Consider the following 22,044-nt stretch of genomic DNA (forward strand, 5'->3'; position numbering starts at 1 on the left):
CCCCAGCACCCACCTCCTTCATCTCATGAACACCAAAACAACAGTTGCCTGTTTAATTGTTTTTAGAAACAAAACAAACCCAAAAGACATTCAAAATTCCATTGTGGTAGAAAGCTGAGTTGATGTGGCTGATCCAGGTTGTCTTTCAGGTTGTCTCAGGGAGCATTGGGGCATGGGCTGTTGCCCTGGCAGGGCTAGATGAACACTTGCACCAGGGCTGACATCAGAAGAGCTGCAGGTCAGTTTTGAGCCCATGCAGCTGCCCCTGGCTCCAGAGAAGGCCCTCAAAGTTGCTGCTGCTGCTGTTACTGCAGTTTCCACTGCTGACACCACAGGTCAGGCCCAGGGTGCTGAAGAGAGAGTGGGAGGTCAGTCAGGGAAGGAGGCAGCTTCAAGCTCTAGATGAGCCAAGGGCACTTGACATGTGTTATCTATGGGGAAAGGCCCACCCTCTTGCCTGGCTTTATAAATTAAGGACTGGAAGAAATCTGAGAGACAACTTCAGATGAGCCTCAGGGGTAGCTCTGACCTCTCCTCAGTTCAGGAAGGGATCTATCCTCCTCCAGGAAAGTCGAACTTTTCAAATGAAGCTTTACGCAGAGTCCAACTACATAAACCAGATTAAAGAAGAGCTGTTTGGGTTGAAAGAGGGGAAGGGACTCTGTACCATCCCACCCCCAGGAAGACACTGAATATAGCTTTCTTAACAGGTCCTCCTCCTAAGGTTCTAGAACTTGGGGGCCCAGAGGAATCTGGGCTGAATCCCTTCCACACCTAATAGTTGGCTAAGGTACTAGGCCCTGTTCCCATCCCATAATTGCAAGATTGTTTCTAGGGATGGTGGTTCTGCCTTCCCTCTTGCTGCCCTGCTCAAAACACTCTTGCTTCCCCTGCTTCCTTGAAGGTCAAAGGTCCTTGTAGCTGGATGTGGGTGACAACTAAGAGCAAAGCCATCATCTTTTCCCATAGGCAGATTCATAGTTACATTACTGCCGCTGAATAAACCCTTAGAGATGATCTAGTTTCATCCTCTCCCATAACCCACAATACTATAGACAAACTGAGGCCCAGAGATGAGAAAGGGCTTGCCCAAGGCTACAGAGCCAAGTCAGGGGTGGAACTAATACAGGAACAGAAGTAGGCATGCCTCTTCCCAGAAGAGGAAGATTCTTTAATACAGGGGATGTGGGAAGCTGGGTTGGATAAGCTTCCTTCTTGATCAAACAGCTCTACCTGCCCATACTTCATCCTTGATGCCCTGGTGCTCACAGAGGCAATCTTACTCAGGACCAGGCTGGTTGGGACTGAGGGGAGAGTGAACCTCTCTCTCAGACATGTGAACCCCACTGCCAGTTACAGACTACCTTTTCCAGCTGCCTCTTCTCTTCTCTAAGAGATTTGTTGCCCACTGGCCTCAGACAGAGTCTGTGGCATGGCCTTGGGTATGGCCTGCTTCTGGACCCTTGGATTCTGTAGCCCTCTTCCAGAATGCCCATCTCCCAGGGAGTGAGCTGGCAGTACAGGGATAAAATCTCGATTTCAGGAGCCCATAGGAGTCTCTCTCTTTAGTGACAATGGCTCAACATTCTGGAATGTATAGGCCTTCTTGATGGGCTCTTTTTCTGTGTTACCAGCACAGCCCCTCAGCAAAGGCTGCTTGATTCTTGGCTCCTTGTTGACCCAAGGGCTCCCAGGCCTGTGATCCCAAAGTGAATTTCAAAAAAGAGCAGGCCCAAGATGCCTAGACAGTGTGGGGAAGCCTATTGATTACTCTGTGTACTTTTGGACAAATTCCTTCCCTTTTCTGGGCCTCAGTTTTATTTTCGGGAACATGAGAAAGCTAGAATAGAGTATCAGTTCTTGACCTTTTAGGAGCGGTAGGCTCTATAGAGAATCCATTGAATGCTATGGACCTTTCTCTTCCCAAAATGCATGTGCAAACAAGCACACCCACTCTCCCACATGCATGAACTGGATGTAATCTGAGGCGTGCCAGGCCAGCTGTCACTGGCTCTCCACACTGGGAGCAGGGAGTCCCAGCGAGAGCCCAGCCAGGGACTGGAGACATACTTCACTTATTTAGGGCCTGAGTGGGACAGTTACCTCTTCCTGCTCCGCTACCCCATTTTATCTTTTTCTCTCCCTCCTACTGGCAGCAGAAAAAGAGAATAAAAGATCCTGCTGCTGTGGGCACTCACCCAGTCTTGCACATTGGGCGTTCCAGCCGCTGCTCTAGCACAGGCTGGTCCAAAAGATACATGGTGTCATAATTCTCCAGCATGAGCTCTGCTGGGTCCTCGGTCTGACCTGGCATTCGGCCTAGGGGAAATGTGTCCCATCGCACGTCTTCTGTAGAGCAAAGGGAGGTGGCAAGAATGGGCTGACAAGCTGGTTCTCTGATTGGTACACAGGCCAATTGCCCCTGTACATCCACCCATCCCACTTAACCATCTCTGCAAGGGCAGGATCTCTGAGTTTATCTCCAAATGAGTGCCTCACCACACATTCTGCACTCTACCACATGTTCTTTATGGCCTTTCTTCCCCTCTACATGTTTACATATATACACACACACAAACAAAACTCGACACATTTTCATTCCTTTCCGCTCTTCTCCCACTTCCCCAGGTATATTGCCACACAGACAACATCTTTAGATGGGGATGTATCACTGCCTCTGCCTCTCACCCTCAACCCCCTCCCGTGTAGACTGACAGACAGACACACACACACACACACACACACACACACCTGGTTTGATTGCCACATCCTTTCTTAGTAACTGCCTGGAGAGAGACAAACATACACCCATACCTACCTCAGGGTAGACTCTCAAAGGGAGTATGCACCCCCTGTCTCATGCAAGGTCATTCTGCCCCAGATGCACACATAGAGAATACCCCTCTTTTAGAGGAAGGCTGTGTCACTGCACATACCATCCTAATGGTCACCCAAGTATGTACCTGGAAGCATACATACCAAACCCTTCACTCACTCAGTTTCACTCTCTACCCCCATATCTCTCATTCACTAGCACACAGACCACAAATCTTCAGGTCTCTACTCCCCCACACAAATGTACATACACACAAACACAGAGAGAGAGAGGCCGAGGGTGCACTGGCAAAGCTATCGCCCTGGGTAGAATGCCATGGTGTCATAGCTCACAGCAACCTCCAACTCCTGGGCTTAAGTGTTCTCTTGCCTCAGCCTCCCGAGTAGCTGGGACTACAGGCGCCCGCCAGAACGCCCAGCTATTTTTTGGTTGTAGTTGTCATTGTTTGGCAGGCCCAAGCTGGATTTGATCCCACCAGCTCTGGTGTATGTGGCTGGCGCCTCAGTCGCTTGAGCTATAGGCACTGAGCCACATTTACATCCCTTGCCCATAGCACACAAACATGCAGATATTCCACTTTAGGTTGGACCAGGCCATGTACCTTCCACCCCTCTCTCTCTTACCACTTAGACACCCTCCACACAGTATTATATTAAATTCCCCTCCCCATCCTCATACAAATGCACCAAGTGTTTTCAAGTGAAGCCCTCACCAGTGAGCTCCACAGATTCTGTTTTTGGCCTCCTATATCTCTCTGGTACTAAAATAATTCTCCCTGTCATAATGCCCTTGGAATTCTGTGACATATTAACTAACCCCCAACCAGCTTTTTATATAACCCAGAGAGAAGCTCCTCAGGAAGGGCTGTTGCTCTGCCTGCTGACCACTGCATTGGTTCTCTTATAGGAAGCTGTACCTGTATTAACACCCTGTATTACCCTATGATACAGATACAACTTCATGTTCAGAGGCTACTCCCTACATTGGCTCTCTGTCATTGACCTGACAGTGTATCACTAACATCCCTAAACTGCCCCTGCCTCTTTAGCCCCTTTTTACATGTCCTCTCAGTGATAGCATGGACACACAGGCTAACTCTCACTACTAGTTCCCATGTCCCTCCTTAGACCCCCACCTCTCATTGCTGTCATTTTTCTCCCTCATACAGGTATTTCTTGGTCTTCATGTGTCACAGTGGCTGATTCCTCTTCCAAAAACATACATGACTGTACATGCATGGTTACACCGCTGCATGACAACCTGTTTCACCGTGACTTCTCCTTTCACTGTCCCTTCTTTGCTCTTTCTTTCTTTCTCTCTCTCCCTCTTTCCTTTCCTTCCTTCCCTCTCCTTCTTCCCTTCCTTCCCCTTCCTCCCTTCCTTCCCTTCCTCCTTTCCTTCCTTCCTTTTTTTTTTTTACTGACAAAGTCTCACTCCATCACCCTGGGTAAAGTTCTGTGGCCACAGCAACCTCAAACTTTTGGCCTGAAGTGATCCTCTTGATTGACTTCAGATACCTGAGTAGCACGGATTTTAGGCACCTGCCACAACACCCAACTAGTTTTTCTATTTTTAGTAGAGACAAGATCTTGCTCTTACTCTTGATTAGACTGGTCTAGCACTCCTGAGCTCAAGAAATCCACCCACCTCAGCCTCCCAGAATGCTGGGATTACAGGGCTGAGCCACACCACCCAGGTCTTCCCTTCTTTTTTCTCTCTTATAAATACACACACACATAGCCGGGTGTTGCGGTGAGTGCCTGTAGTCCCAGCTACTGGGGAGGCTGAGGCAAGAGAATCGCCTAAGCCCAAGAGTTTGAGGTTGCTGTGAGCTGTGATGCCACAGCACTCTACTGAGGGCGACAAAATGAGACCCTGTCTCAATAAATAATATATATATATACACACACACACACACACATACACAATTTTGCCTGAGCCAATGTCTCTTCCTTTCAATATTTAGAGACCACCAAACATAGACCTCCTTAGCCTAACAGATTTCTGTCAGTATGCCAGCAGGTGCATTTACAAACATATAAACACTGTCACACACAGACATAAACCTGTACTCCTAACCCTGGCACTAGGGCCTTTACAACCTAGCCCTTCCATGTACATTCATACAAAGACAAAAGCCACACCTTTCCCCTTAAGCCAATTCACTGCCTCCCCGATTCTCTGCCCCTGCCTACCCTAAACCATGCCCAGCTCCAGCTGTTCTCCCTCCCTCCAGGCCCCTGCCTCTGGTGTGTACACATAAACACATCCCCTTGCACACACACTGGTTTGTCATTCCTTCTGGGTCTCTCTGCTTTGAGGTTCCTGCTCCCTAACCTAAACAAAAGTACAAAGGCCATCCTGAAAGGAGCAGATTCCTATCACCAACCCTCCCTGCAACTCCCTCTTGGCTTTGGTCTCATCAACTTATGTGCTCATCAAAAACCACAGTACTCCTTAATCTCTCTTCTGATTTCACTTCACTGACTTAATGCCCTGGGTTCCTTCTTTCTAATACAGTAAAATCCTATCTCACCATCACTCAGCCTCCATGTGTACACAGACACACAAATGTACAAAGAAAACAATACATGTCTCAGCGTACATGAAAAACACATGCACATGAAAAATATACCATACATATATACCCCCTATCTCTCACGTTTTCTTGCTTCTGTGTTATGGCCCTGTGCCCATATCCACACCATTCTCTCAGAATATGCTTGCTACATAAAATAGCCAGGAGCTTGACTGTGGTCTCTGGCATGCTTATACGCTCCATCCTAAGAAGGGGGGAAGCCATGTAACAGGGTGCCTCCCAGGCTTGCCTCAAACTGGCTACCTCCTTCTACTTTCTCTTTCCTATGGGGTGGGAAGCCTCAAGAACCAGCCAGAGAGGGAAGAAATTGATGCGAGGAGAAAGTGGATTATTGGGCTTCTTACCTGAGCTAACCTGCCATGCAGAGCCCTGTAGAGCTCCTCTTTTCTGTGCCAGGATCCTGGCATTCTTGGTAGTGGGGGACTCCTGCCCTGTAGAGAGAGGCCCCACCTCCATTCTGTCTTCATCTTCATCATCTTCATCGTCATCATCGTCATCGTCATCCTCTTCCTCCTGGTCATTTTCTTCCCCCCCCTCCTCCTCTTCCTCCTCCTCCTCTTCCTCCACCTGGTCTTGTAAGACCACTTTCTCTTCCTTCTCCTCTTCTTTGACATCATTAATGCTTCCCTGCGGCTCCTGCTGCCGGACCTTTCCTTCAGACCCAAAGCTGGAGCCAGTTGGTTTGAGGCTCCAATACAGGCTGTCCAGAGTATATGGAGACTTCCCAATGGGGGAGGCCTCGCAACCCTCCTGCACCGGGCTGTTTTCACCACTCTGGGTATAAATGGAACAGATGCGCAGCAGCTTCTCCTGCTCTCCGTCTGGCAGGACCTGCCCCATGGCTTTGAAGATGCTGAGCAAAGGGAGGGATGGGGTAGGAAAGATTCAAAATCTTAAGTCACTTCACACCCCAATACTCCAGGGTTTGAACTTGGTATCTGAGCTTCCAGACCTGCCTTTGAAAGGCAGTGCAGTAGAGCAGACAGAACATAGAAACAACAGAACCATGGACCCTGAATAAGCTCTGTGGTTCATCTCTGTGCCTCACTTCCATTCTCAGTAAAATGAGGACAATAATGTTACTTAACATATAGGGTTGTTGGAAGAGTAATAAGAAAGCTCACATAGAATGCCTGGCACAGTGCCTGGCACATAGTGGGCATGCAATAAATGATAGCTATTAATCTGCACTGAGGTGCTATGTAAATACACAATAAGCCTACAGGGCTAGAAATGAGAATGGAAAATCTCTCTCCTCTGGCCTAGCTGAGCAATCTGTCCTAAGCTCCAAAGATATGCCTAGAAGTGTGCTGAGCCCTTTCTGCATGGAACACAAAGTGTGATCCCTTTATGGGAACAGCTACAGCCCAGCTTAGAATGGAAAAAAAAAAAAAAAAGAAAAAGAAAAGCAGCAGTTGACAAGACAAAGCAGGATGTGGGAGGCAGGCCAGATGAGCACTTAGGACCTACTATGGGCACTGTGGGGATAGGGAAGGCAGAGAGTATGAGGGCAGGAGATAACAAGGAGGACTGCATGCAGGAGGTGGGGCCCAGGAGGCCCAGAGACAAGGGCTAGCACATGGTGTTGCTGCGTGCAGTGAGAGTAGCCCAGCTAGAGGGCATGGCCCATGCTGAGGAGCCATGGGAGGAAGAGAAGGCTGGGAAGGTTAGAGTGTGTGTGCACGCACCTGTGTATGTGTGTTGGGGTGGAGGGGATCACCTGTCAACTGAGCACAGGTGAAGATCACCATGGTGATGGCCATGTGGAAGCTGGCCTGGACAGGGCAACCTGGAGGCAGGGAGACCAGGGAGGAGACTGTTCCCACAGTTCAGGCTAGAGTTGGGGAGGGCTGACCTAGGGCACTAGCAGTGGAGATGAGAGGGAGAGAAGCTATAAAGGACACACAGACAAAGAGCAAGGCTTGGTGACAGATGGCAGGGTCAGGCAGAGGAGACTTAAAGATGATGATACCGTGCACACAAAATACGGCGCTAACAGCAAAACCAACAGACACAGAGCTGCTGGGAAGGAGAGCTCAAGGGAAGGAAGAAGGCGAGTACCCTTTACAGAACCTCATATAGAACCTGTCATCAAACAGGTATCTGGTCACTGCTGGACACACAGGTGGGGTGGAGGGATGGAGAGTTTCCTTCTGGATGTATCAAGTTGGAAATGTAGGCAGTTCATGTGAGACCATCAGTTCAGCAGGCTTCCTTCTCTCCAGACACATGCAGACCAGTCACTGGTCTGTTGGGTTAGGGCTGGGAGCTAGTGGCTCCACTGGGAGACTAGGAGAGCCTCTCTGCAGAGTTAATTTAATATTCCGAAAGAATATTGGCTAGAACTAAACTGATATTGGCTGGCTGGAGGAAGCTCTTGAAAAGCTGCCAGCTTTATCAGAGGAATAACCAGGGAGAAACTCTCTGTCTTCTTTGTGGTCCATTAGTATGATTAATTTATCTTGAGTTGTCTAGGCTGACCAGTAAGATGTAGGGGTGATATGAATCTTAAAATGTATCCCTTTCTTCGGTTATGACTGGTCATAGCTCAGGACTGAGAAGGTCATAGGCTGATGAACAAAGATGGACTTTGGACTCACATGACCTGGGCCCAGATCCCTGTCCCACCACCAACAGTGTATATAAGTCACATCACTCACTCCTCAGAGCCTTAATGTCTTATCTGTCAAATAAGGGTTTAATACCTCCAACCTCCCAAGATTGCTGTGTCAAATTAAATGAAATAACCTCTACAAAAAAACACAGCACCATGCCTGACACTTAATTGTCAATGATATCCTTTTTATTTTTTCTCTGGGGAAAACAAAAGCCAAGTTCTATGTGTCTATAACAGATACTTTCCGCAATAGTGGAGCATTATAGAAGAGAACAGGACTAAAGGCAGGCTATCTAGATTCTGGTCCCAGCTCTGACTTGCAGCATAATACCTAGGTAAATCCTCTGTTTTTATTCTGTGTAATGGGGTAATTAGGACTGCATTCACAGATTGTCTGGGAAAGGGAGGATCTGTACACAAGAAATCATACCCAAGAAAGCTGCTGTTACTGCTGGCATGTGTCGCATCCCTCTGGTATGCTTGGGTTGGGAGATCTCTGTGGTCCAGACTTCTCCAAGACCAGCAGCTTCCACTCTGCAAGCACTTAGGATTGGAAAGTACCTTGAAGGCCACCTATCCAAACCTCTCCATGCTGCTCTTTTCACTCCCTTCCCACCCATTACATACAGATGCCATATTCCTTCTGGACTTTGAAACTTCATTATTTTTCCTCAGTGAATTTTTCAAATTCCTCCTTTCTGTTGCTCTTCCTGACTCCTCCAGGCCCTGTTTGTTCTCCTCCAAGTTTCCCACCCATCCATGTCACTTCTAGCCTGTAGCACACACATCTGGTGATGGGGCTATTAGGCTCAGTTCCATCTCCTGGAGGTCTTGTGTTGTCTGACTTTGTCTACAAGGCCACATCTTTTATCTTATAAATCCTTCTGTGTCTCAAGTGCAATCAGGGTTCAAGAAAGACTTCTGGACTCAATAGGGGAATCAGGGACTAAGAGGGTCTTGGTATCCAGACTCCCACTTCTTTCATTGCCCAGTCATTCCCACCAAGGATAGCAATGCTGGCAATAAGACAGCAGAGCACAGTTCAGTTCAATGACGTTTACTGAGGCCTGTTTGGCTCCTGGACTTGTATTGTGTGCTGGGGTACATATAGAAAATGTAGAGCCCTTGAAAAGCTTATTCTGATAGAGGGAAGGAGACACTAGGGGAAATAGACACAGCAACACAAAACCTCAGATTTGGGAAGTATTCGAGAGTTAACAGGACAGGGTAGATGGTGCTGCCACCAAGTGAGATAGGCAACGGAGGAGGAAGATTACTTTGGAGTTGAGGTGGTGAGTAAGATGACCAATTCTCTTTTGGTCACAGTAAAATGCCTGTGGGCCATCCAAGGGGTGATGTCCAATATATAGTTGAGTATAGGAACCTGAATCTTGGGGGAAAGGTCTAGGCTAGATAAAGAGATTTGGGCTCAGCACTTTATAGGAACTAGTAATAAGCACAGGCATTATAAAGAGGGAGTGGTAAATAGCATCAATGCAGCAGACACAGAGACTGACAAGGGCCCAGTGGATTTGGTAATTATTAGGAGGTTAAGGCAACTTTGAGGGTGAATGTCAAATTGCAGGAGACTGAGGAGTAAGAGGGTAGTGAGGAATTTGAGACTGTTGAGTGTAGACTACTCTTTTGAGATGTTTTGATGGGAGTGAGGGAGTGTTGAGCTGTTAATAACCCAACAGAGGGATGTAGGATCAAAGGAAATTTTGCTTGTGTTGCTGTTATTGTTGTTTTGTTTTGTTTTAAGATGAGAAAAAACTCAGGTACGTTCATAGGTTGAAGAGCAAGAGCCAGCAGAGTAAAGGAGAGGCTGGGGTGAGGCCCCAGTGATGCTGGCAGAGGTGTCTCCAGAGCACAGGTGGAGGAGCAGGCTTTGAGGCAGGGCAAGGCCATCTCATCCTGAGACTGGCGAGAAGGTTGAGTGCAGCCGCAGATCAGTTCACGAGGGCAGGGCTGGACCTCAGGTCGAGGGGGCCCTGCTGGATGCCTCCATGTGCTCGAGGAAGCTAGGGTGAAATGGGAGAGGGGAAGGGGCTTGAGGTGAGTGGTAAGGGTTTAGAATAGTCAGGAAATGGGAGAGAAAGTGGTCAGAAAACAAGTAAAAGTTCAGACAAGCAGAACTGAGACCTGGCCCAAGATTAAAAACCGTACCTCTGCAATGGCAGCAATCCGCAGGGCTATGTGGTTTTCTCCAGCAGAGCTCAGCTACCCGGGCTGAGGAGCAGGGAAAGCAGAATGGGGAAGATCAATCCCAGCTCAGGGGTTTGCAAGTCAGATACGGCCAAAGGCTGGGCAGAGCTGAGGGTGCTGATGATGAGTGGCTGAATTGATCAACCACAGACAGGATTGAGGGGAAGCAAGGTCGAGGGAGGTAGGAAATGGAGGGATGGAGGTTTGGATGCAGGCAAAGAGCAGATGTCATGGGATGCAAGGGTGAGAACTAGAAAGACAAGAGGTAGTGGTCACCGAGTGAGATGCTGGGATGTCAGCTTTCAGAGGTGGAATAGCTCTGAGAGATGGAAATGGGTTGCTGAGTGTAGTGGAGAATGAAAGTCACCAGAGTTGAGGAGCTGTAGAGTGTTATATGGGTCACCCAAATGAAACAGATATTGCTCCAGAAAGCAGAAAGAGAATCAGGTGCTAAAGGCTTCCATGAGTATGAGGGAAGTGACTCAGGGTCAGGAAATGACAGAGAAAAGGAAAGGAGACAACCACAGGTATTTACAGGAACCAGTGCAATATTCCATTTCACCACAGAACCCAGGGTGGATTGGGTAAAGGGGACTCACAGGAGATACGGTTATCATGCTAGGTTGGGCCTGAATCAGAAAGATCTTTGAACGTCAGGCTAAGAAGCCTAGACTTCACCAGGAAGGCAATAGGGATCCACTAAAGGTTGCTGAGCAACTATCAGAGGTATACTTTGGGTATATAATAGAGGAGACAGCACTGGGCTTGGAGTCAGAAGACTGGGTTCAATAATAAACAGCAGCTACCATTTATTGTGTACTTACTCTGTGCAGGCCACTGTGCTAAGCACTCTAGGGGGATTGTCTCATCCATTCTCATGCTGGACTCAGTTCAGTAAGGTCTTATGCTGTATGATATTATACCCTCTCTCTTCCCCCTCTGGACTCAGTTTTCCCATCTGTAGGTGGAATGAGGACTGGCCTAGACTATCCTTAAATGGGCCCTTCCAACTTGGCCATTCTAGGGCTGTGTGGCTTGCAGGGCCTCACCCTCTTACCAGATGGAATTAAGAGACTTACAGCTGAAGGAGTTGGGGGCTGGCCCAGCAAGGTGAGCCCAAGCAGGACTCCACCACCTGGGGCCAGTCAAGTGAGGTGGAGCAGTTAAACAGCCTCCAGCTCCTTCTTGCTTCCCACTGGCTTGCAGAAAATCGGCGAGCATTCCGTCCTGAGAGAGAAGAGAGAGCCTGAGGAGAAGGAAGCAGTGAACCCCCCACCCAACTTTCACCTTGAAGTTTGGCTCTGCTCTTCCCCATCCCCAAGACTCCCCACTTATACTTCCCAACTGCTCAAAGCATTTAGGGTACTTTACCCCAGCCCAGTTCAGTTGGTGCTAAGGAGAAAAAGGAAGAGGGAAATTTGTCCACTGTTGCCACAGGGCCCAACTGGGCAAACCTAAACCTTTAACAAGGGAGGTGTCCACCTGGTGCTTCTCAGCAGAGAGCTGAGGACAGTGGCAGATGTTCCTGCCTGGGCTGCCTTAGGCCCTGGGTCTAAGGCTAGTCTCCCTCACCAGTTTTGGTGTTGGCCACGATCAGTTCAACGGTCCATCTGAGGATGTAGGTGGGCCGGATCCCACTGTCCCCCAAGGCTGGCAGCTCAGAGAACATCCTCTCCAGCAGGGCCTGTGTGAAGGTCTGGGAGTGCAGGCCCCTAAGCAAGGGCTGCCAGAACTGAGAGAATGGCTTTGGTACCAGGATGTCACTCAAGTCCACGTTTTCTGGTTTATAAGGGACATCCATTGGGGAGGAGAAATGGAGGAGAGCAGGAGAAAGCAACAGAGAGAGAGAAAAAGAGAGCACACCAGAGCAAGAGAGAAAGAGTGTGTGTGTGCATGCACATGAACCAGCCCCGCCAGCACCAACAGAGTTGCCACCACAGAAAAGAAGGAAAGAGGAGAGCAGAAAAAGCAGGGAGAGAGAAGCCAGTTAGTATCTGGCAACCCAACAACTGACTCAAAAAGATTAAAAGAAAAAGAGTTCTGGGTCTAGCTTCAGCTTTGTTAATAACTCACTGTGTGATTTTGCATCAGTACCTTCCCCTCTCTGGACCTCAGTCTGACCATCTGTAACATGAGGGTGTTCAACTAGACCTCATAAGGCCCTTCCAGTGCTGCTATTCTAGCTCTCTAGCTAGAAGCTAAATCACAATTAATATGGTACAATAATGGCATTAACACCCCCCACCCTACCCCACCCAATCCCACTCCAGATCACCTAAGAACAACCCCACAATTGTCATATAAGTGGAGTAATGGTATTCTTCTTAGCCAGGAGGTCTGTGAGGCTTCTGGAAGCTATGGTATGACAGGACAAAACCCTTGCCCCCAGCCCAGGGCCCCTGAGCCTACCCCTGGTGCTCCCACCCAGGAAACATAGAGCCCTAAGCCTGCAGTGAGGCCCCAGGACCCCACCTTCATAGTCTATCTGCAAAGCTGCCAGCTGCTCAAATGTGGGGATGAGGAAGCCGTCATCTAGAAAAGCATCCAGCACAGCCTCCCTGGAATAAGAGGATACTAGTTTAGCAAACTGAAGCTGCCAGAAGACACTCTCCTACTCTCTCACCCACCTCCACCTTCTGGCAGGAGCAGGGGCAGCAGGGAAGTAGGAGAGGGGAGGAAGGCAGTTGACAGATCTGAGGCTTCAGAGGCTTCAGCCTTCTAGGGAAGAGGTGGGCCAGAGGCTGGTATCAGCGGGTTTTGAACAAAAATTGGCCAAGCACATGCTGATCTAAGACATACAATGAAGGCAGTAGTGGCTAAATAGTCCTTAAAACAGACAGAGAAAAGCCCCTGGTCACCAAAGGAAGGAGTTAAATGCCTGGGATCATGGAGTCAAGGGCTTTTAGTCTTCCGTTCCTCCGCATCTTTTGTTTTCTCTTGACCATTCTCCAGTTCCATGCCCTCTCTTGACCATTCTCCAGTTTCATGCCCCAGGAGGCTGCCTTTTTTTTTTTTTTTTTAGATGCTAAAAGTAGAAACCTTGGAGATTCAATTGCTGGACCAAGTATGATTCCACAGCCCTTATTCCTAGGAACTCCAAGAGCTCAGAAAAATTCAGATGGTTTGAAGGAGTAGGCCATGGCGTAATCACTCCTCCTCATCTAGCTCAAACCTACACCAGCAACAAAGGCATAAATGTATTCATGATCTATGTATTTGTGACTTAATAAAAGGAAAAAAATAAAAAAAAGAAAGCTGATTTCTCCAGAAGTAGTGGCTCCCCACGAGGCTCTCTGCTATGGTTTGGATGTTTGTCCCTTCCAAACCTCATGTTGAAATTTGATCCTCAATATTGGAGCTGTTGGGTCATGGGGGCCAATCCCTCATGATGATTTGGTGTCATCCTTGTGGTAACAAGTGAGTTCTCTCTTTATTAGCACCCCCCAACAAAGAGATAGTTGTCGAAAAGAGCCTGGCACTGTGCCCCAACTCTGCCTTGCTTTTTCTCTTACCATGTGACATGTGATCTCTGCACACACCAGGTCCCCTTCACCTTCCAACATGAGTAGAAGCAGAAGGTGCTTATCAGAAGCAAATGCCAGCGTCAAGCTTCCCAGAAGCCAAATAAACCTTGTTTCTTACAAATTACCCAGTCTCAGGTATTTCTTTATAGCAACACTAAACAGACAGACACTTTCCTCACTGACTAGGCCCAGTGAGGGGTAATATCTACAAAGGTGTCCTAATGCTTAGAGTGTTGACATACTTAGATCCTTCCCTCCAGCAAACCAGGCTTGAGGACACAGCTGTTCTTCCATCTATCTCCTAACTCCTTGGGTCAACATCCAAGAAGAATGCTTAAAGGAGTGAGCCACTTGTTTGTTTGCTCAGCACTACCAGGCAGGCATTACTATGTAGGGGCATAAAAATAAGTTTTCCCAGCTACTAAGGAGGCCACCCCCTTGGCTGAAGAGTGAAGCCAAGAAGCCTAGGCTGGGCAGATAAAAATAAAACACCATTGGAACTAGTATCCTGAGAATGAAGAGAAAACTCCAGGGGCCATCATAGCCTACACTGATGACTCCCACCCAGGCCTGCTCTGCCACCTGCAGCACCTACCCATACTCTCTGTTCCATCCCAGATTCCTTTCAACCTCTCTCTAGCTGGGAAGGTCTAGCAGTACTTCCACAGGTTCTTAGTAGAAAGTTTCTCAAAACCCTTTGTGCCTAAATTTAGGTAGAAAGCCCCCAAGAGCTAAGAAGAAGAAAAGAATGGATAGAGATATTATTTGTCTGCTCTAAATTGAGCTACGCACTCTTTATTAGAAAAAGAGAAGGCTCATCACCATTTTAAGAGAAGGCCCTCTGTGCCCTCAACTATGACTACTCAGGGGATACTGACACTCTCCAACAGCAGTTCAAAAGAAAAGATTAGCAGTGCTCACCATGTATCTTTTACCTCAAACTTGGACATGGGCTAGGCAATGAGGTGGTAAGGGTCAATGACTTTTCCTAGTTGCCAAAAGCTCCACATTCTATCTGACAGAAAGGAACAAGGTTGATCAGGAGATGGATGATAGTGGGCACTCCAGCCTCTGGTAATTCTAGTGACTGAGAAGTAGGCAACCCCTACCTAGTGGCTGGCAGGGGTGGGATCAGAGGGTCATGCTGAATGTAGGGTCACTGTATGAGGGATCAAGATTATCCCTGTGATTTCATACAGCAGAGGTTGGTGAACTAGGATATGCAAACTGATTACAGTAGGGCTGCTACCTTCTAACCTAAAGAACAGGCACCCCCTGGTTACCTAGTTACATACCTGTTCTCCCATGTAATGCCCTTGAGCTCTGCCAGGATGCATTCTACACGTGGGGATGGGTTATTCCATGCCTTAATGGCCTGAGGTAAATGCCTAAATTTCTCCAACACCTGCTAGCAAAGAGGGTCCCATCAGAAGGCTGGTTCAGCCAGGCAACCCATTCCCACCTTTTCCAGGATCCCTTCATTTAGGACCTCTCAGCACTGCCCTGCAGAGGATAGGGCAGGGCCTGAAGGGATAGACCTCAAACTCCTGTATTAGCCCTGGAACTAAAATAACCTTTCAAATGTCAGACTTTCCCCTCCTTCTTCCTCCCTCTACTGAATTTCCTATGGCTCCCAACCACCAGATATCTTAATACTGAGTTGTCTGATGGGGGTATTTGGTTGGAGATAGGCAGAGACCCTTAGGCCCAGAGGTAAGGAGAGGCAATGGTTTATAGAAGAAGAAAGAGAATCAGAAAATCCAAGTTCTAATCCTGGTTCTATTATTAACTGTATAATGTAATCTTGGGCCTGTCCTTTCACTCATCTATGGCTTCAATTTCTTAGTCAGTGAAAAGGGAGGGTTGAGCTAAATGGTTTATGACTTATCACCCTTCTTCTAGGAAAGCTCTTGTACCCCACCTGCTGGTCAGCTGCACAATTGTAGGTTGTGCAATGGGCTGTGCAACTAACTACCCATTCCTGGTTGTTGCCTACTACCCAGTGGGGCAGATTATCCACAAACTTCAACATCTGCTCCCTTCCATCAGTGTGGAGGATTAGCCAATTGGACTCTGCACCTCTTGACTCCTTTCTAGCTCCCTCCCACCTCCCATCTCTCTTTCAGACAAGTTTCCTCATGCTTTGCCACTTTTCTTTCTTTCTTTTTTTTTTCCGTTTTCTTTTTTCTTCTTCTTCTTTATTTTTTATTTTTTTATTTTTTTTGCAGTTTCTGGCTGGGGCTGGGTTCGAACCCACCACCTCCGGTATATGGGGCCAGTGCCCTACTCCTTTGAGCCACAGGCGCCGCCCCGCCACTTTTCTTTCAAATTCCTTCTTAAGACTTCTCTCAGGTAGCTGGCACAAGGAAAGAAATGGCTATGGCAGGTGAGAGCACACCAAGATAAAGGGTACTTTCTTACCTTAAATTGCTCCTCTTCATATGACACCAGTAGTTCTCTGGCTCTTTCTGGAAACAGAATAGGAAGACAGATAGGACTGCCAGCCCAGACCCTACTCCTGCTGGGCTCTTGCTGAGCCCCTCTCCCCTCATTATTTGTGTTGTAAATTGGGAGCTAGAATTTCTCTACCTCCTACTTCACAGGGGTCAAGGAAGATGGTTTGTAAATCCAAGGTGATAGCCACTACACTATGCAAACTGGCCAGGGAAGATGGTTTGTATAATTTTTTTAAGCTGGGACTCACCACAGCCCAGAGGGTTTGTGTAATTTTTTTAAGCTGGGACTCACCACAGCCCAGAGGAAATGCTGAGCCAGGGAACTAACCAGTGCTAACTCCACACTGATTCTTCCAGGCTCATAGGCACTCTCTGTCCCCAAGGACACCTACCATATAGCTCTTTATGTCTCATAGCCTTTTCGAAAGTAGAATCCACATCTTTGTTGTCTTTGCTGTCACCATCAGGCCTGACATCTGACTCTGCATCTTTCTTAATGTCCTGAGGCTCTGATTTCAATTCTGTGATGGCATTAACAACATTTTTATCTTCCTGCTGGTCCTCTTCATCTGTCTCTTCTCTGTCTTCCTCTAACTCCCATGTCTCTCTAAGGCTATTCTCCAATTGGCGGCACCAATAGGCCTTCTGGAGCCAATCCAGGACAAAGTAGCAGCCTAGAGGAAGGGAAGAAGGCAGGCAGTATCATAGGACCAGCTATAGGCAAACAACTAGCAGGCTCCCCACCTACTCAGCCCCCAGCTTCATCTTGTGAGCATTATGGTAAAGTCTCAGAGAAGGGGCATGGCTCTAAGAAGGCTCAAGTCTCAAATATCCAGAAGCAACCTCTCTTACTCTGATTTATCTCTGTTCTTTGCTTTCTCCTGTTCACTGTCACCTTTCCTAGAAGTAACTAATACTGGATTTATTTATTTATTTATTTATTTATTTATTTTGGTAGAGACAGAATCACACTTTTATCACCCTCGGTAGAGTGCTGTGGCGTCACACAGCTCACAGCAACCTCCAGCTCCTGGGCTTAGGCGATTCTCTTGCCTCAGCCTCCTGAGTAGCTGGAACTACAGGTGCCCGCCACAACGCCCGGATATTTTTTAATACTGGATTTAGAAACAGGAAGCCAAATCCAAAAATGGGCTGATAATTAAGAAAACTAGTTAGTTACATGGCCTTGACCAAGTCTCTTCCCTTTTCTAGATCTATTTCCCCATCACAAGTGGCAAGGCTAAATCAGGGATTCTTAGCTGGGCTAGAGAAGGTGCCCAAAGAACTCCAGGCTTCACAGCACTGTTGTTGGCTCATGCCTCTCAACCCATCCATCTTCCCCAACTAGCATGAAGTGAATGAAGCTAATTAGGCACCAAATTTAAGGGGAGGCCAAAATTTCTGTAGTCAAGGCATCAAAACAATGATCAGCTCAGTGCCCTGCCAAGCCATGTTGGAGCCTGAAGCAAAGGAGAAATCAGTAATAATAAATCTGTTTTATTTAAAATTTTGAAATTTTGTTTACCAGGGATTTTTCCACATTATAATGTTATTTATCTTGATTACTGAAACTTTTGCCACTCCCCCTTCATTAAATGTTGTGCACAAAGTCCCTCACTTATCTCACTCCAGTCCCAGCCCTGACCCTGGGTGCCCCTCTACTCCCAGTTACCCCTAGTCCAGGTCCCTGGGCCTAACTTTGATAGATATAACCCCTGGGGACTCACCTCTGCGACAATCATTTATATGGGGCATTTTCTTGTGGGTCAACTCATGACGAAGTTCAACAATCCAATCCGGAATGTTCACCTGATTATGGAGGAGGGCATGAATACAAAAATAAGTAATATTAAAGTTGGAAGGAACCCAGAGATGAATGAGCCTGACCTCCACCCCATTTTCCAGATAGAGAAACTGAGGTCCTGAGAGAAGATTCTAGTCTTAGTAGCAGACCCAAAATTAAAAACAAGTCTCCTGATTCTTTTTTACTGTGCTGTGGAGATGGTCTTGAAAATCACAAAAGGCATCTACTTCCCCCAAATACCAACTATCCTCCTCCTACAAAGAGATTCCTGTGAATGAGCATCAACAATCACCTTCCTTAGCCTCCATTCTTTCCCATCCCTCTCCCTGGTTATCTTTTACCCTTCTCTCTCTCTCTCACACCTCCATCAGGAAGCTCCTCTGGATGACTGAGGCATGCCTGCTCCCAGGGTCTGTGTCAAATATTCACTCAGGGCCGGAATGTCTGGTATTTTCAACCTGCTTGACTGAGCTACCTCCTCCCTCAGACTGCCACCTCTTTCATGTCCTTATCTACTAGCCCATTCTCAACAAGCTGGGGAGGCCAAGACCTCTAAGATACTAGTCATAAGCAAGGGAACATTCTGGTTTATTTTACTTTTTAAGCTAGAAGCTGAGGCTCTAAGATTCTTTCTGAGCTTGGCTGATAGTGATGGTATGAGCTAATCTGACTGTGTGTCCACATTACCCCATGCCTTATTTAGTGAGCCTCTTGGAGAAAGAATTGAGCAAGGCCACTTTATCATACATACCTCCTGAGCCAGGAACTTGAGGGGGAGCTTGGAAAACTTTGTCTTCCTCTCCGAGATAAGATTCACAAACCTGGAGTTGGAAAGAAATAAGTGGCACAGCCCAAGGAACCATTTTACTCTGAACACCTTGCCGAGTTACTGACACCTTGCATTTCCACAACCTTTCCATTGCCTGTTCCATCCTGTTCTTATGGTTGGTGTCAGCCAGAGCAAGGACAATTCCATCCACTCCTGTACTGAAAGTCATACAGATGAATAAGACACTGATCTGGCCTTGAAGAGTTTAGTCCAGGAAAAATAATCATGACATATTACACTAGAATGCAATGTTATAAATGCTAGAAACAAAGGACTACATCAAATGATAACATGGAGTACAATGGAGAAGGTAAAGAAAAAAAAAAAGCAAGGGAGGCTCTCAAAGCAGACAAAGAGAACAGCATATGAGATGAGCAAAGACTTTGACGGATCAGAAAACTCAGTGGCAACCTTTTTACTGATATGTATGAGACAACTAGAACCACTATGTTAAGTCAGGAATTCCTAACTCCACTTCCACAACTCAATAATCTTTCAGTGTTCATGGAGGAGAGAAGGGGGAAAGAGTGGTGCTAGGTATAGACAGGGGTAGAGTTGGAAAGTCCACTTTTAATCACAGCCACGGGCATTCAGAAACGTTTCTCTGGGTGATGAGTTAAAGAGGAAGAAAAAAATATCAGACTCACAGAGATCACCTAATCTGAACCCCTCCCCCATATTCCAAGAGGGAAAGAAAAATGAGAGAAGACTTTCAGGAAAAGGGAAGAAAAAGAGAAATGTGTTGACAGGGGTACCAAAACCTTTCAATTCAAGCAACAATCACAGGCTGACCCACACTCAGGGAAATGCAGGGTTTTGCTCCAAAACCTAAAGCCAAATTTTGTGTATCATGTGCCTCCCCCCACCAAGCCAACCCTTACCCTTACCCCCATGCAGGTCTTACCTGACCAATGCCATGCCATAGAGCAGTCTAAGTTCATCAGTGCCCAAGCCACCAGTTACATCCATGAGCTTACAGCGTATCAGGTCAGCGGTAGAAGCCACTGCCAGGGGGAGTTCGTTGCCTAACCTAAAGGGCCACAGTCCAGCACCATCATAAAAGCCCCTTACATTGGTCCACCCTCCACCTCATAACCTAGGTTGGTGTAGGCTATTCCCATCATATACTGGCTCGAGTGTACGAACAGACACAAAACAAGAAGGTGGGCGATGAGAGGGTAATGTCTGTGGGATCCAACAATATACAGGGCATGAGGGGCTGGCTAGGGTGAACACAGGACACCTAATTGCCAGACTGTCAACCAACAGTGTCTGAACACATCTCCTTTCTTTCACTCTGAAATCCTTAACGCATTCAGCTAGAGAAGTCCTTTATCCGTCATTAATCTCATTATCTCACTTCAATCAATTTAAGGAGTAGGTTGCTACTTACTCCTCAGGCCCCGCTGGTCCCTCTGGCACCCTCCTCAAATTGAGAGGAAGTCACTTTTCAGAGGTAAGGGGTAAAGGTCACAGATATGACAAGAGGATTCTTGAGAAACAACCCCTTACTTTCCATCCACAAATGGGATTAGTGCAAGAGCTTGGCTCCTCTTTACCTCCAGGCACTTGAAGAGGGGCATCAATAGGCAATTTAGGGAAAGCCTGGACAACACGGCTTTATAGAAACTCGAAAAAGAGGTGCGGCGACATCAGCATTCAGGCAAGAAGGCGGAGCTCGTCACATTACCTGCTCCTCCACACGGTGATGCGGTTCAGCGCGTACCGTTGCAACTTATGGTCGTCACAGAACAGATAAACCGTCACCTGGTCCCACTCGGCCCTACTGAGCCAGGCGACCACAAGGCTCTGGGCCCACAGTGGCGATGATTCCTTTACTTTGACACACTTGCAGTACCACGCACTCCACACGAGATCCATCCTCCGGGGACCCGGACGTGGGCAAGCCTGGGATTCCCACCAGACCCTGGGCACAAGGCCAGTCCCTGTGCTGCGGCGCACTGCAAAGACTTCAGCTCAACGTGCTACCCTCACTCCAGACCGCCGCTGAGCCAGCTGCCAATGGGAGAGCTTGACCCCTACGCAATCCCGCCTCACAGCGTCGGCATAACCAATGGAAACATGAGAGGTTGGGGGCCGCCTAACCACACAAGAGAATATGTGTGAGCCTGCAGGAAGTGTTCTTTTCACAAAGCAACCCTACCAAGTGTAAGCGGTCTGCCTCAAGGTTCCGCTAACTTCCTGGTTGCTAACAGGCAACCAGACCCAGGGGTGTGTTTGGACTACAGAAGCAATTTTATTTTGCACCCCTTGGCGGGCGGCGGAGGGATTTTGATCAACCAGTGCACTTCCTGGAAATGTGATTATAGGTATGTCTGATTGCCATGAACCAGTATCCAGCCCAGTAAAACATTATGGACACTGGAGCGGTACTACAGGGGCAAATACCCAATATCTAAATAGATAAAGCTGGGGTGAGTAAATCTGCTTTTTGGGCAGGTACCCAGGGGTCCTGCCTTCTAAATTGGTATCAGCCTATTGTTGCACAGTGATGCGAAGTCTGAATTACTGGGATGAGATTTATGTTACCAGCATAGAGGCTTGGGTTCTAGTCTCAATTTTGCAACTAACAGGCCTGTATTGATGGAAAAGAAGCCATACTCTGTAAAATAATTTAAGAGGGTTTATTCTGAACCAAATATGCAGACCATGACCCAGAGTCACACCCAAGACGCCTTGAGCAAGTGGACTTGAAGTGTTGAGGTTACAGTTTGATTTTATACCTTTTGGAGAGACAGGAATTGCAGGTGAGATCGTAAATCAGTATGTACAAAGCGTACATTGGATTGGCCCCAAAACATGGGGTGTATGAAAGGGGAGGTTATAGGTGGTTTTAAAGATTCTTTAGCTGATAATTGTCTGAAAAAGTTAGGCTAAAAGACCAGGAGTCAGTGCAAAGGAATGGTTGAGATAAAGGGTCTGTTAATTAGAGACCAATTACCTGGCAGACTCAAATGATTTGTTATTTATATTGAGGACCTGCAGGTATGTCTTGCTTAGCCTTAAGCCTGTTAATGAGTCACAGAGGACCTCTCTAAGAAGGGGAGGAGGCCTGGTGAGGCGTGTCTGGTCTCCTTTCTTATGGCTAGCAACTCAGTTTTAGAGATCCCCTTGGCCAAGAGAGGGTCCGGTAGGCTCCTTGGAGGACCCTTA

General features: G+C 47.5%; 1 protein-coding gene across 15 annotated transcripts; it reads right to left on the bottom strand.

Moving 5' to 3' along the window:
* Positions 1-40: 40 nt before the first annotated feature.
* Positions 41-20,887, bottom strand: LAS1L (LAS1 like ribosome biogenesis factor). Of its 15 annotated transcripts, none has more exons than XM_053579322.1 (15): positions 20,561-20,869; positions 19,775-19,900; positions 18,793-18,862; positions 17,965-18,046; positions 16,630-16,911; positions 16,203-16,249; positions 15,077-15,189; positions 12,730-12,815; positions 12,331-12,381; positions 11,830-12,036; positions 11,337-11,484; positions 5,780-6,288; positions 2,199-2,349; positions 530-607; positions 216-350 (listed from the first exon to the last, which is right to left on the bottom strand). In XM_053579322.1, the coding sequence occupies exons 1-14, from the start codon at positions 20,749-20,751 to the stop codon at positions 553-555; spliced, it is 2,118 nt and encodes a 705-aa protein (XP_053435297.1). In that variant the 5' UTR covers positions 20,752-20,869; the 3' UTR covers positions 216-350; positions 530-552. The 15 variants fall into 15 exon arrangements, 13 of the variants coding, with proteins under 13 accessions (XP_053435290.1, XP_053435293.1, XP_053435291.1 ...); XR_008377522.1 differs by lacking the exon at positions 216-350 and adding an exon at positions 8,483-8,595 and having other exon boundaries at positions 2,199-2,346; XR_008377521.1 differs by lacking the exon at positions 216-350 and adding an exon at positions 8,483-8,595.
* Between the last annotated feature and the right edge of the window lie 1,157 nt (positions 20,888-22,044).

This window comes from Nycticebus coucang, chromosome X (genome assembly GCF_027406575.1).
Source record: "Nycticebus coucang isolate mNycCou1 chromosome X, mNycCou1.pri, whole genome shotgun sequence".
Lineage (NCBI taxonomy): Eukaryota > Metazoa > Chordata > Mammalia > Primates > Lorisidae > Nycticebus > Nycticebus coucang.